The sequence below is a fragment of the Heteronotia binoei genome, chromosome 10, assembly GCF_032191835.1.
Source record: "Heteronotia binoei isolate CCM8104 ecotype False Entrance Well chromosome 10, APGP_CSIRO_Hbin_v1, whole genome shotgun sequence".
NCBI lineage: Eukaryota > Metazoa > Chordata > Lepidosauria > Squamata > Gekkonidae > Heteronotia > Heteronotia binoei.
In genome coordinates, this window is record NC_083232.1 from 57,484,091 (window position 1) to 57,498,698 (window position 14,608).

Here is a 14,608-nt window from a genome sequence, read left to right on the forward strand (position 1 = left end):
GGTGAATTAGCATACTTCTCAGGGTTTCCCCAAGTTGTCCTCAATCTTCCTCATATATGGGGAGAGACAGTTCCATAGGTATGCTGGTCCCAGGTCGCATAGGGCTTTAAACGTTAGTACCATAACCTTGAACTGGATCAGGTACTCCACTGGCAGGCGGTGCAGCTGGCGAACTACCAGCTGAATGTGTGCCTGCATAGACACTGCCATCAGTGAGTACGCTGCCCCAGACTGCACTAGCTCCAGTTTCTGGGTCAGGTTCAAGGGCAGCCTTGAGTAGAGCAAGTTACAGTAATCCAGCCTGGAAATGACCAATGAATGGATTACTGTAGGTAGGTTTTGGGAGGTGGGATAGGGAACCACTTGCCTGACCAGCCAAAGACCAGCCAAAGCCAACCTGGCAACAGCAGTGACCTGGGCCTCCACCAAAAGTGAGGCATCCAGCCATCCAACCCAGGGAGCCCGCTGACTACAATAGTGAATTTCATGGCATAGTAGGGATTCAAGAATTTAATCAGTACTTTGCACTGACTCACATAAGCAGTATAAAGAATTATATGAGATCTGAAAGCAAAGAGAAGAGTGTCCTTATCTAACCATTACATTTTCTAAGAGGGGAAGAGTTCTCTGCCTTCTAGGTTTAGAGCAACTGACCAGAGCAGATGAGGCTTTCTGGATTCCTTATGGTCTAAACTGCTCAGAAAAGAAAAAGAAACAGCAGTATAGCTGCCACCCTCCACTGGAGGGGTGGTGGTGGAATTTTGACTGTTCTCCAGACTACAGAGATCAGCTTCCCTGGAGAAAATGATGGTTTTGGAGTAGGGATGCCAGTCTCCAGGTGAGACCTGGGGATTCCCCAGAATTACAGCGTATTTCCAGATGACAGAGATCAGCTTCTCTAGAAAAAAAGGATGCACTGGAGGGTGGATCGATGGCATTGTACCGCCCTCCCGATGCACTGTAGGGTGGACTATGGCATTGTACCATCCTATCCTTGGTCTCCACAGGCTCCACCCCCAAAGCTCCGGGAGCTTCCCAACCTGGATTTAATATCCTCCCCCACCCTTGCCAGTGGCCAGGGGAGGACCTGGCAACCCTTCTTTGGAGGGTAGAGTCTATTGCACATCTCTGCTGAGCTCCCTACTCTCCCCATACTCCACACTACTACTCCCAAATTTCCCATCACAGGAGGAATGGTCCTATCAATAAACTCTAGCAACACTTCCCCACCAACTCAGGCTGCAATTCTATCCACACTTACTCCTGAGTAAGTTTTGCAGGATTTTCTTCTAAATAAACATACATTGGACACTAGACGACTAGTCAATTCTTAAGGCTGCATTTCCTCTTCTCCAATGAAGAGGCTGATATAGGAATTGCATATGATTAACTAGACCGCCTTGAATTTTTAGGTACAGAAAATCTTGCATATTTTCTGATGTGGATCATTTGGATAGTCAACAGATTCTTCAAAAGGTTTTAACAGATCTTTAATGAAAATAGCTTACTTCTGTGCTATTTAATTATCTAGATTACTTCTTATAGAATCATGCCGCAGGGTGCCGCAGGGCTCGGTACTGGGTCCCATGCTCTTTAACTTGTTCATAAATGATTTAGAGTTGGGAGTGAGCAGTGAAGTGGCCAAATTTGCGGATGACACTAAATTGTTCAGGGTGGTGAGAACCAGAGAGGATTGTGAGGAACTCCAAAGGGATCTGTTGAGGCTGGGTGAGTGGGCGTCAACGTGGCAGATGCGGTTCAATGTGGCCAAGTGCAAAGTAATGCACATTGGGGCCAAGAATCCCAGCTACAAATACAAGTTGATGGGGTGTGAACTGGCAGAGACAGACCAAGAGAGAGATCTTGGGGTCATGGTAGATAATTCACTGAAAATGTCAAGACAGTGTGCGTTTGCAATAAAAAAGGCCAACGCCATGCTGGGAATTATTAGGAAGGGAATTGAAAACAAATCAGCCAGTATCATAATGCCTCTGTATAAATCGATGGTGCGGTCTCATTTGGAGTACTGTGTGCAGTTCTGGTCGCCGCACCTCAAAAAGGATATTATAGCATTGGAGAAAGTTCAGAAAAGGGCAACTAAAATGATTAAAGGGCTGGAACACCTTCCCTATGAAGAAAGGTTGAAACGCTTAGGGCTCTTTAGCTTGGAGAAACGTCGACTGAGGGGTGACATGATAGAAGTTTACAAGATAATGCATGGGATGGAGAAAGTAGAGAAAGAAGTACTTTTCTCCCTTTCTCACAATACAAGAACTCGTGGGCATTCGATGAAATTGCTGAGCAGACAGGTTAAAACGGATAAAAGGAAGTACTTCTTCACCCAAAGGGTGATTAACATGTGGAATTCACTGCCACAGGAGGTGGTGGCGTCCACAAGCATAGCCACCTTCAAGAAGGGGTTAGATAAAAATATGGAGCAGAGGTCCATCAGTGGCTATTAGCCACAGTGTGTGTGTGTGTGTGTGTGTGTGTGTGTGTATATATATATATATATATATATATATATATATATATATATATATATATTTGGCCGCTGTGTGACACAGAATGTTGGACTGGATGGGCCATTGGCCTGATCTAACATGGCTTCTCTTATGTTCTTATGTTCATGGAAGGGGCCTCCGGGGTCATTTAGTCCATCCCCTGACCAATGCAGAAAACTCACAAATACCTCCCTTCTCACACGCCATTAACTCCTGCTCCATGCTCAGAAGACGGCACCCCCCCCCCCACTTTACAATGATGCATCCATTCCTGCCCTCCCTCTCATAGTCTGCCTGAGTTCACAAAATCAGCATTGCTGTCAGATGGCCATCTAGCTTCTGTTTGAAAACCTCCAAAGGAGAACCCACCACCTCCTGAGGAAGCCTGTTCCACTGAGGAACTGCTCTAACTGTCAGAAAGTTCTTCCTAATGTTTAGCAAAAAAACCATTATTATAGCAAGCTTATTTCTGTTTTCCTGTGAGATTTCAATAGATTAATATTGAAAAGCTCATATTGGTGCAGTGTAGAAGATGGAATATTCTTCAACATAAATATTGCTACCATACAGAAAACAAGAAGCCAGGGAAAAGGGTTCCAAGTCGGAGATTCTCTCTGCCATAATTGTTTTCTAGCTGTAAGGAATCATTATGAATGAAAGTCAGGCTCTAAGTTTAGAATGTTAAGTTGGATCCAAACTACAACCAGTGGAGAGAAGTGGGTAAAGTAGGACTTCCTTAATTCCCCCTCCTGCTGCAGCCCAATAAGTTCACTTCTACTCCTGGGAGTCAAGGGACCTTCAGAAAAGCATGGGGAGTTGGACGAAATGGGAATCTGCCATGGGAAATTGTCTTTCCTTCCTGTGCAAAGGAAAGCACCATTAGGGGGGCAGAATAACACTTTCAGATCCAGCCCAGAGTGGGGATTTCCCTCCAATACATATATACCCTTTTCACTTTATAACTGATATGAAAAGCTTCTTTGCATCTTATCTGTTTCCAGCATGGAGAATGTTGGTTTGAATGGTTTTGTTGTTCAAAAGAAAAAATGCCTCATACTTCATTTATAACATTTCTTTATAGTTTGCTGGAAGTATAAGTTTAATAATAATGTATGGATATGCAATCCATACACTTTGTTATTTCATTTAATTAATTTAATATGTTTTATTTGAACATTCTATTATTAACAACAATAAAAATGATTAAAAGAAAAGAACAAAATTTTGGCCAGATGCATAAATCCTTCCAAACAAACAACAAGCTATTCCTCTGATTCTCAGATGAATTCATTTCTGCGCATGTTGTTTGCATTATAATCTGAGGTTAGTGCTGTTCGCTTTCTAAAGCAAATCTGGTTGGTTGTATAAAGTTATGACTATATGAATAGAAACACATGACCCCAGTTGGCCACTGCCAACATAAAATAACATCAGATCCTGAAAAATAATCTGCCAAGTGTCATGTGACTTTGATCCAGCTATTTCTGTGCTTTGTCACAAATATTTACTTCAGCAGCTACTGGAAACATCTGCATATACCCTGCATGGATAGCAATGCTTCAAGTGGGGTGGTGGAAAATATGAATTTCCTTTCTGGGACAAATGGGAGAGTATTGTATTTTAGGGAAGAGGGAAAGTACTACCAACCTATAAGGAATCAAACATTTGACAAACCTGGGTATTAAATTTTACAAATTTCTTCCAGCACATAGTCACAATGGCTATGTGGAACCTCATTTGAGTCTGGTGTACACAAATCATGCAAGAATCAATAGACAAATTATGTTCTAGAATTGTACCTGCTTCCAAACTTTGTGCTTGAATGCCCCCTCCAAACCTCACTATACAAAAGCCCTTCTTAGGCTTTATGTACTGGGAGACTGGCAACCATGTGTTTTTTGAATACACTGGTCTCAATATGCATGGTCTCTATCCCTGGCATCTCCAAAAAAGGGTCCAGGCAAATAGGTGTGAAAAACCTCAGCATGAGACCCTGGAGAGCCGCTGCCAGTCTGAGAAGACAATACTGACTTTGATGGACCAAAGGTCTGATTCAGTATAAGGCAGCTTCATATGTTCATATGTTCATGGTGGTCATGTCTGAATAGGAGCACCATGTGTATTTTGCATACATATGCAAAGCATCATGGAAGCTACAGAGAAAGTTGAGAGAATAATTTGCGATTGGAGAATAACTGTGTCTAGAAGTTCAGCTAGACAACTGACTGTCTTGATATGTCCAATTGGCTCATGGTTATTAATGAGAGGTAAATATAAAAGCAATAAGCTGCATTCAGACATCAGCAGATGTCTGGTAGATAAACCAAAATGTGTTGCACAAACCATGGTTATTTAAACCATGGTTTGTACAACAAGTTCTGGTTTGTCTACTAGGCATATACAACAAATCCCTTTCTAAATCCAAGGGTGAGGTCAGATGTTCAGAAAATCCCCTATGGGCATGAGTAGAGTCCGGAAGCATGTCGGATTTTAAGCAGTTGTCCAAATGTCAGCATCTGCGAATGGTGGTTAGCTCGTTCGAGTCCCGCGTTGAGACGTCTGGGGCGCGAACTAATTTGATACTGCTTTAAATCCGGAACAAAATTCTTCTGATGGTTCCTGAGCAGAATTTCTCTGTTTGAATGCTCTATCGTTGGCAACTCGTTGGAAGCGCACCACCACTTCCCGTCCAAAGCCCCCTGCAAGTGATATCACTGCCCCAGTGAATGAGCGAACGAATGTTCGCTCGATAAATCGTTTATCCACCCCTATGTCCAGAAACAAAACTCACTTTTGAAACTAGATGTGAACTGATTTGAATTCCTGGTTTTTTTTCTGCACGCGTAGTACTCGTGCTGGAAAAGTAGTGCCAACGGACTAGCAGAACTATTACTGATCTGACCCATTTAAAAGCGACGCGCATCCCCGCCCTCAAGAACGAGGTCATGGTGGGTGTGCGAGGTCTCTTGTGGAGAAGGGAGGAGACGCTCGATCTGCTCGATAGTGCAGATAGTGGGCATCACTGCACCTGCGCTAATGCAGATTGACGTCTTATGAAACGAGGTCCGGTAGAGCACTCTGATCGACCAGCGACGGGACCCACATGGGATAGAACGGGAGCCTGACTGTTGTCTGATCGGGAAATTGGTTGGGCAGATTATAATAGAGGCGCGTTGCAGATGGATTTAATGGTGAGTGTGACCGCACCCCATGCTTATCTGCTTTTTGCTTCCTCTCTGCCTCCAACTTGGGAAGGTATTCTCCTTATACTTCTGTCTTTATGTTCAGATGGCTTGCAAGAAGTAGTTTTACTCAACAAAACTAGCTTTACATTTATGTAGCAATTTCCTTTATTGGCATTATAAAAGTGCTAGTATAGATAAGAGCAGGATAAAAGGAAATGCAGAAAAGAAGCATACACATGTATAAAAACATATTCCATATTTCAATTCCATTCTTAAAAAGTTATGAATTAAATCATTATAAAATAGATTAGTTTACTATAGTACTATGTATAAGTAGAGCTGCTTGGAGGAACTTTGCCACAGTTTCAATAACATCATCTGCAGTGTTATTTAGCAGAAAAAGCAATTTGTGTGAATCAGGCAAATCTAAAATACCAAGAATCAGTGATAAAATGCTATGCCTGATGTAATAACAACATTCTAATAGCACCTGGGATACTGTCTCAATGGCACCACTTGCACAGGGACATAATCTGTTAAGGAAAGGTGTACTCTTCCTGTTAGGATCGCTTGTGAATTCACAACAAACTGTGACTGGTTCAAATCATGGTTAAAAAGCACTCTACAAGCCCTAGTTTAAATCCTGGTTTTGTGTCATCCAACAAATCCTGGTTTATTGGACTGACTGCATTCAAATATCATGTCTAACTATGTTTTGATCAAATAGTTTATAAATTATAATGAGTGTACAAAAATAGCATACACATTTTAAAATAGATAAATATAAATACCAATTTATTGTGATATCTGCTATTCTCAAGTCTAGCCCTTGTGGACTTTTAAAAAAATGTGTGAATGATCCTAAATTTCTCTAGGCCCACAGTCTCATACATACTGGGTAATTATGAATGAAGCTTGCACCATAACCTGGGTTGACTGTGGCTGAGAAAGCACCCAAAGACTCATGCTAGCTACATCTATGATTGCTTAGGATCATACGCTGATCAGTGCAGGTGCATTCTCAGGAATTTTTAGGATGGCTTGAGAGGAGGAGAAAAAAACTTGTGTAAATCAGGCACTGAGCACTCTCAGTTTTGGCAAAGGATTTTGAGAATCAACACTCCCTTCATCAGATACAAAGCTCTAATGATGGGAGCACTGACCTCTTGAATGCATATACCTCAAAAATCTTGTTGGTCTCTAAGATGCTACTGGATTCAAATCTAACTCTCTTTGGAGATTTAGCAGAAACAAACAAGCTTAGCTACATTTCCTTGTAATTCTTGGTAGTCTACCCCTGTCAGAATTCATTGCAATAAGTCTCAAAAACCACAGCCTCACATCTATATGCAAAATGACTTACCTATTAATGTAACTGAGAGCAACATATGTTGGCTGTTGTAGTTCTTGTTTCTCTAATACACGTGGGTCTGTATCTGTAATCAAAATGCATATACAGTTATAAGGATCCAACTCAACACATCAAAAACATTTAGTGCAATTCAAAGCAATAACAGGATTATCTTTCTAGCTGTGTTAGTCTATTGCACCAAACAAAAACTAAAGTCCATAACGAGCCTTGAAAAATAACAAAATTTATTCCAGCACAAGTTTTCACAAGTGAGAGCTCATTTCATCAGATCAGATAGGATTATCAGTTACACCCACTTTTGGTTTTCTACATTTTCGTTGTTCACTAGCATAATGTTTTCTTGTGATCCAGTCATTCAGGCCACAGGGCAATCTAGACAACATACAGACCCATGTAGAAGCATCAATAGCACCAATACTACTGCCATGCTCGGAAAACGTATGCTGCACAGAGGTTTTTGTGATGGTAAAGTGAGCGTAGAGGCAGGCAGAATCCCAAGAGTTTTTGCAACTCTTCTACAGTACTAGTAAAAACCCTGCACTGTTTCAGATCAGTTTTAAGTAGCTTCAAGAGCTTTAACTGGCAAGAGGTTCAAAGAGGCACATCTCTGCATTCGTTAGCCAAGAGCAAGAGTCTGCTTTAGCTCCAGTAGCACAACTACTGGTTTCTACTATTACAGCCATGACACATTCTCATGGCTGGGCCACCTCAAAGCAGATTCAGGATAAAATCATAATATTAAAAGGAAATGACTTTTTTCATCCAGCAACTTTGCAGAGCCATTTTGCATGTTCTGTTTTAAAAATGTAAATACTAATTTAAGGTCCACCATTGAGAATAACCACCATTCTGTGCTTTACTTCTGAGGTCTCTAAGATTACCAGTCCCCAGTTGGGGGCAAGGAATCCCCTGGTCTGGAGGTCCTCCACTGGACACTCCATTATACCCTAGTGAGAAGACTGGTCTCCATAATGGAGAATCAATCTATAGGTATCTGGGGCTCAGAGGGGTTGTTTTTTGAGGTAGAGACACCAAATTTTCAACATAGCATCTGGTACCTCTCCTCAAACTCTCCCCCATTTCAAAAAAGACTGGACCAGGGGGTCTAATTCTATGAGTCCTCAAAGAAGGTGCTCCCCCACCATAATTTCCTATGGAAGGAAGGCTTTTAAAACAAATATGATCCCTTTAAATGTGATGGCAAGAACTCCCTTTGGAGTTCAATCGAGCTTATCACAACCTTGCTTCTGACTCTGTCCCCAAAGTCTCCAAATATTTCTTGAGCCGGACCATAACCCTGTCTGCATCACTTAAGTTCTCTATCAGAAACTCATATCAAAGCACATATACAACATAATTTACTAGAATAGTGCCATTAGAAAATGACAAATACCTTATCTAAATAGATAAACATTGTAATTAAAAACAAAACTAAGGCACTAATCTTATCATTTTGCTACATATGAAGCTGCTTTAAACAGGGGTCGACTATTAGTCCATGCAAACTTAATGAGGGTCACCAACTGCCTGGAGAAAAAATGTTCAGTCCTTTTAATAGAGGTTTAATGGGATGTTATTTACTAAGCATGCCATGAAATTTGGCAGTGGGTGTCTCCAAGATAGGATTGCCAAGTCTTCCTCAAGTCCCAATGAAATGACGTCACCCGGAAGTGATGTCATCAAAATGGTGGTGCGCACGCGGGGCTGCTCTAGGTGTTTCCAGGAAAACTCTCTGATTTCCCTGGACGCTCTAGCCATTTGAGAGGTTAAAATTCTATGGTACCTGTTGTACCTAGAGTGGCCCTGCATGCATGTCACCATTTTAATGATGTCACTTCTGGGTGACATCATCATGCCAGCGATGCAGGGGGAGGTACCCCCTGCTGACCCAATGTGGGCCAGTGGGTGGGAAGGAACCTCCGGGGCGGGGGATTCCCCTAGACCAAGGGCTTGGCAGCCCTACTCCAAGATCTCAGGTGCTATTTCTAGCTGCATTCTTTTAATTGGAGATGCCAGAAACTTCTGCCTGAGAAGCTAAGGTTGCTTCTGGATGGGGACTGGAAGTCTCCTGGAATTCCAACTGATCTCCAGATAACAGAGATCAGTTCTGCTGGAGAAAATGGTTGCTTTGGAGGATGGACTCTATGGCACAATACCCTATTGAGATCTCTCCCCACCCAAATCCCATCCTCTCCAGGCTCCACCCCTCAAGCCTCCCAAAATTTCCCAATCCAGAGTTGGCAACCCTATTCAAAGGGCATGTTCTACTACTCAGCTACAGGCCCTGCCTTGAAAACTCTAACAGAAATTAAACCATAGAGACAGACACACCAGAAACAAACTGAACATTTTAAATCACTGTTTTAGGCACAGCCACCTTTACAATACAGCTTTCAAAAATGAAGTGATAGTTTTCTGTGTGAAAGCGAAAACATTTTAAACAATTTTTGGTTGATAGGGTACCCAACACATTTATCAGACCTTCACATGTGCATATTTTTCTGTATTTCAGCACAGACACAACTTTTATCACACGTTATCTTTCAGAGTGGCATTCCTATTTTATCTTTTCAGCAGGCAATTATGAAAAATCATACAACATTCTTGACAGTTTCATCTATATAGCTGCCTTCAGTCCAGGAGTATGAAACCCAAATGAACAGGAAGAGAACTTCCCCCTTGATCTGATAGCCAAGATCCATATTTTTTCATTAAAATGTAAATTTAATGTCAACTTGATTAACAGCAATTACTACAACTTCCCTTTTTTGTTCCCAAAGTATTTCACTTCCGGAATATCAGGGGGGAAAGGAAGGCGTCATTAGAAAGGAGGCATTCAAAGTGCAGCCAGCATCAATCTGCTGAGGTCTGCCTGTCTCACTTCTCCAAGCAACAGACATGGCCATTGAAATAATGCATGACATCACTAAGGCAGTCAAAACAATTGTCATTCAACAGTGTAATGACTTGAAAGTAAATATTAATACTAGTCCGTTCTTGGCTGTTTGTCTCTGAAAACAATTAAATCAGATCATACTGAATACCCATGCCCCATTATGGGTGATAATGACTTGGATCCTTGACTAGGGCTGCTAGGCCTCTTGCCAGGGGCCCTGCTGCTTGGAGAGGTGGTGGGGAAAATAAAATTCAAAAAGGCAACATCATCTGTGCTGCTGTGTCACTTCTGGAAAAAATCTAGACGTGATGAAGGGTAGTTACAAGAATTGCTCTGAAAGTGATGTAGGGTAGCTCTAGGGATCATTGGAAACTGGTTTCCAGTGATTCTTAAAGCTGCACTATTTTGCTTTTGAGTTCCCCCCTAGTGACACTGCAATACAGATGATGTTGCACCCCCCATGTCCCTGCCCCCAACCTTCCCACTCGTTGCCAGACTACACATGATTATGAATGTTGGGTTTCAACAGATCTAGTATTTATTTATTGTTTAGTATATTTTTATTCTACTCTTCCTCCAAGGAGCTCAGGGTACATCAGTCAGGGTACGTCAGGGTACATCCATGCATATGTCTACTATTTTATCCTCACAACAACCCTGTGAGGTTGGTTGTAGAGCGGGGAGGAGGAGAGGGAGAGATCTTACATGATAAAACCATGCTGACTCTGTTATTTCCATTGATTTCAGACCATTTTTTTCACCCTCATTTGAAATGTTTGTCAATAGAGTTTGGGGAAATTTTCCACAATGATAAAAAAGCAGTCCTAAATCTTGACATAAAGTGGGTAGCTACAACATATGGCCATTGAAAATCCAGGTCTTAAAAACTACTATACCGAGAGAATCATGACTATACTACTGTATATTACAGTTATTGTCAAGCAGACCAGAGTAAATTACTGCAGAGTAACTGTTTCCTTCCATGGAGAAAGTTGATGTACATTTGAGATTGTTACTAGTAGTATTGTCATGATGCATTCAAGAAAACAGTTATCAAAACTAAGAGCTTGCTTGTTTTGTGGGGAGGTGTTTCTTCAAAATCATAACTTTAACAGGAATCTATTTTTATTTGTTTCATTTCTAGTACATCTTTCTCACTAACTCAAGGTTGATCATACAGTTAAAAATAATGTAGTAGGAATAAATAATACCTGCAACCAACACTGGATTACAAAATTAGAGAATGTACTAGAAAACTGTCACTGACTGTCTCTGGGCCCTTGTACATAGTGCAAGCCATAATTATAAGAGCTAGGCATGTCAAACAAAAAAAATTGCAATGTTCTTGGGGAAATCCCTTTTATAAAGATTATTTTAAAGTTACAAATTTCCTGTTTGCTCTTAGGGAAGCCTCCATTTTAAAAAACCTGCTAAGAAATCTGTCAATCATGTTTGAGGAGTCTATTTTATTAGAAAGCATATTATTCAGTGCACTTTAAATTCTGAAGCCTGCAGTTCAAATTCTAACTAGCATGTACAAAACCTGATATATTCTACTTTCATACTCATTTTTTAACATTATCAGCATGGGTGGCTAAAGAGCTTAGCATCACTCTGGTACTTTGTTTAGGCACATTCATCAGAGATAACAAGGCTTTTAGGGTTTAAAGGGAAATGACCTTCCACGGGAAATACCAGCAAGCTCCTTGGGAACTCTGGACAACTTTCTTGGCTTCTTTCTTTTTGATAGCATAGCTTAGGAGCTGCCTCCACAGCAGACAGCTGATCAGAATGCCACAAATACCCATCTACCTCCCACTCTCTCTGCAGCTGCCTGTTTTCCTTCTCCTGGCCTGCACTATCACCCTTTTCCTTCTGTATCCTTTACCCTGTGTTGGCTCATTCACACATTTCCCCCTTCTCCCTGTTCTTGCATCCTGTGTTCCCTGCCACATTCCTTGCACTAATTTGTCATTTTCTTCCAGATATGCCCTTTAAGCCAGCTCTGCTCCCAATCTTGATTTCTGTACATTGCAATCAGTTATCTCGGTGAACGAAGAGGCCAGCTATTGGGAAGTGCTTCAGAAGAGATACGGGCAGGGGCTTAGCAAGAGAGACAAGGGCAGGCATATAAAAATGCCAAGTAGAGGCTTTCAACTTTTCTTCAAGCATTAGCAGAGTAGTAAAATGAACTGAAAGTAGTCTAAACAGTTTCACATGGAATACCGAGAGTGCCTTAAATGTATCTGCAGATGATGAATGTTTCTTGAAAAATCATTCAATGCTAAACTGCTTTTCAACTCTGTTGGTCCTTGTGGGGAGGGGGGTAGGAAAGGGGGAGGAGGGAATAGGCTTTAATGCAGCTACCACAAACCAGTGCCTGTAAAAAAGCTACAGCTGTCATTTATTCTGAGCAGATCGGTTTTTGGCCATGTACAAACATCACCTTAACCCACTGGCTTCCTGAGTTAGTGTGTGGTACTAATGACTCATTATTTTATTGCTTTCATTGTACAATTAAGAACTTCATGTTTGGTGTGTTCTCCCCTTCAACCACAAATATACACAGAATTCAGTGGCAATGGAACGGAAGCCTTCATTTTTGGTCAGGCACTCAAGACAACATGCAACAAATAAACCAAGGGGTCTGTATGTCTCCTACCACCATTTTTTTAAACCTCCCTATTTTTTTTAAGTTTCAAACTGCTACAGGAACTCAGAGACCAGAAATGTTTAAAAAGTTAAAAGGTAAATCACCTCACTGAGAGCCACATTTACAATTGCCACCCAGCAAACTATAGAGCCACATAGTTATTCAGTGTCCTGGGATGAAGATGTGAGATTGTGGAGAACAGCATGTGCATGGAGTGGCTGGGCTCCTGACTTCCATTGCTGCCATGAGGCTAGCAGCTTAGCCATTCTCCAGTCCCATCAGCAGCAGCTGTTTCAAGTTGGGAACCACCTATCAACTATGAGTCCTACCAGGCAACGGCCTAACCCACTTTTCTGGAATAGGGGTTAACTGCCACATTGGGGAATGGTGCCACAGATGACATGTCAAAAACCCACATGTACCCTTGGAGTGACTATCAGAGGTAAGTGATAAACACACAATATTACTGTTAAAAGGTAAGTGATAAACACATAATATTACTATTAAAAGCCCATTTTAGGAGAACCATTAGCAGACCTGCATATAGCCTTTAAAGAGCTTTCAGAAGAAAGGGAGTGGCTACAGAAGGTTACTGCTTCTTTGTCCTGTTTTAAAGATTAAACAGAAGCTGATCTACAGATTTAAGCAAAAATCATGGTGCAGTATTCATTCAAGCACAGAATTCCATGTCCATATGCTCCCCTCACTATGATAAATATTTCCTGAACCTAGAAATTTAGCTTCTTAAAAGAGAAGGCTATTTTACGTTATGAAGTTAAAACAATCCCAAGGCAGTTCTGAATATCTAGATCAGCTCTGTCCAACCAGGCTGCACTATCCTTACATAGCTCTTCTGAATCAATGGTTTCATTCATAGCAATGGTATGTCTAGCAACCTGATTGCTTCTGCCAATATTCTCAAAAATAAACATTTAAATTGGCTTCTTCAAAATCTCTGGACTATTCCTAAAATGACGTGTCATTTACTATGTTACTAAAACCCCAATCAAAGAAAATCTGTTGAACATTTCAGGCTTTAACTAGCTTCAAACATTTTCAAAACGGGAACACCAGGACAGAGACTATGATGTAATGTAGTACATACTTATCCCATTGTAAAAAAACTAATATCCTGCTCCTGGCTTGGCTGGGTACCCCTCCCAAACATCTGGGAGGAGTGTGGAAAAAACCACTCTGTAAACAAAGTGGGAACCTATATATATGTGCAGGGTAGCCAACTCTGGGTTAGGAGATTCCTGAAGATTTGGAGATGGAGCGTGGGGAAGGCAGGGTTTGAGGAGGGGAGACACCTTAATCAGGTGTCCACCCTCCAAAGCAGCCATTTTCTCTAAAAGAACTGATATTTGTTATCTGGAGACCAGCTATAATTCCAGATTTACCTGGAGGTTAGGAGAAAAGGCTAAGCCACCATGAAATATGTCCAATGAAGCTACTAAATTAATCAAAATCACTACAAAATATTCAACAAATATTAGTATTTTTACAAAGTATCATTTCATACAAAAAGTAAAGAACAAGTAAGTGAGAGCAGGATAAACAGTCCATAGAATTATAGTCCTTAAAGAACCAGCCACACGGCTTACTGTTCCTTTCCTTTCTCCTTCGATGTTTATCCACACTCTCCCACTCAAAAGGCGAAGAAGACAGACCTCAGTACGCTGCACTGTTGTGCAGACCTCAGTCCAAAGACATACAGATTTCTCTGGTGTGCAATAAATTTTTCTTGGTGATTCAAAGATGCAAACGGGCTTTTCTAGAAACCTTAAGCCTCGTTTTCACCTTTAAGGCTTTTTTGGAGCTTCACTTCATGACTAGGCACTTTAAAGATCCATAACTGCAACATTCATATCATTCCCAGACTTACAGTTGACTGGCTAAGTCAAGTGGAGAGCTGCATGTTCAAATGTCCCCACTCGCTTGAGGAATACTCTGTGAAACCAGAATTCTAGTGTGTCAAGGAGAAGGGCAAGCTGGAAA

General features: G+C 41.3%; 1 protein-coding gene across 1 annotated transcript in view; it reads right to left on the reverse strand.

The window, feature by feature from the left end:
- The window catches only part of JAZF1 (JAZF zinc finger 1), a 188,232-nt gene that overhangs the window by 68,467 nt on the left and 105,157 nt on the right, over window positions 1-14,608 (reverse strand). Inside the window, exon 2 of the mRNA XM_060248701.1 lies at window positions 7,053-7,125. Within this exon, the coding sequence (XP_060104684.1) occupies window positions 7,053-7,125 (73 nt within the window). The remainder of the gene's footprint in view (window positions 1-7,052; window positions 7,126-14,608) is intronic.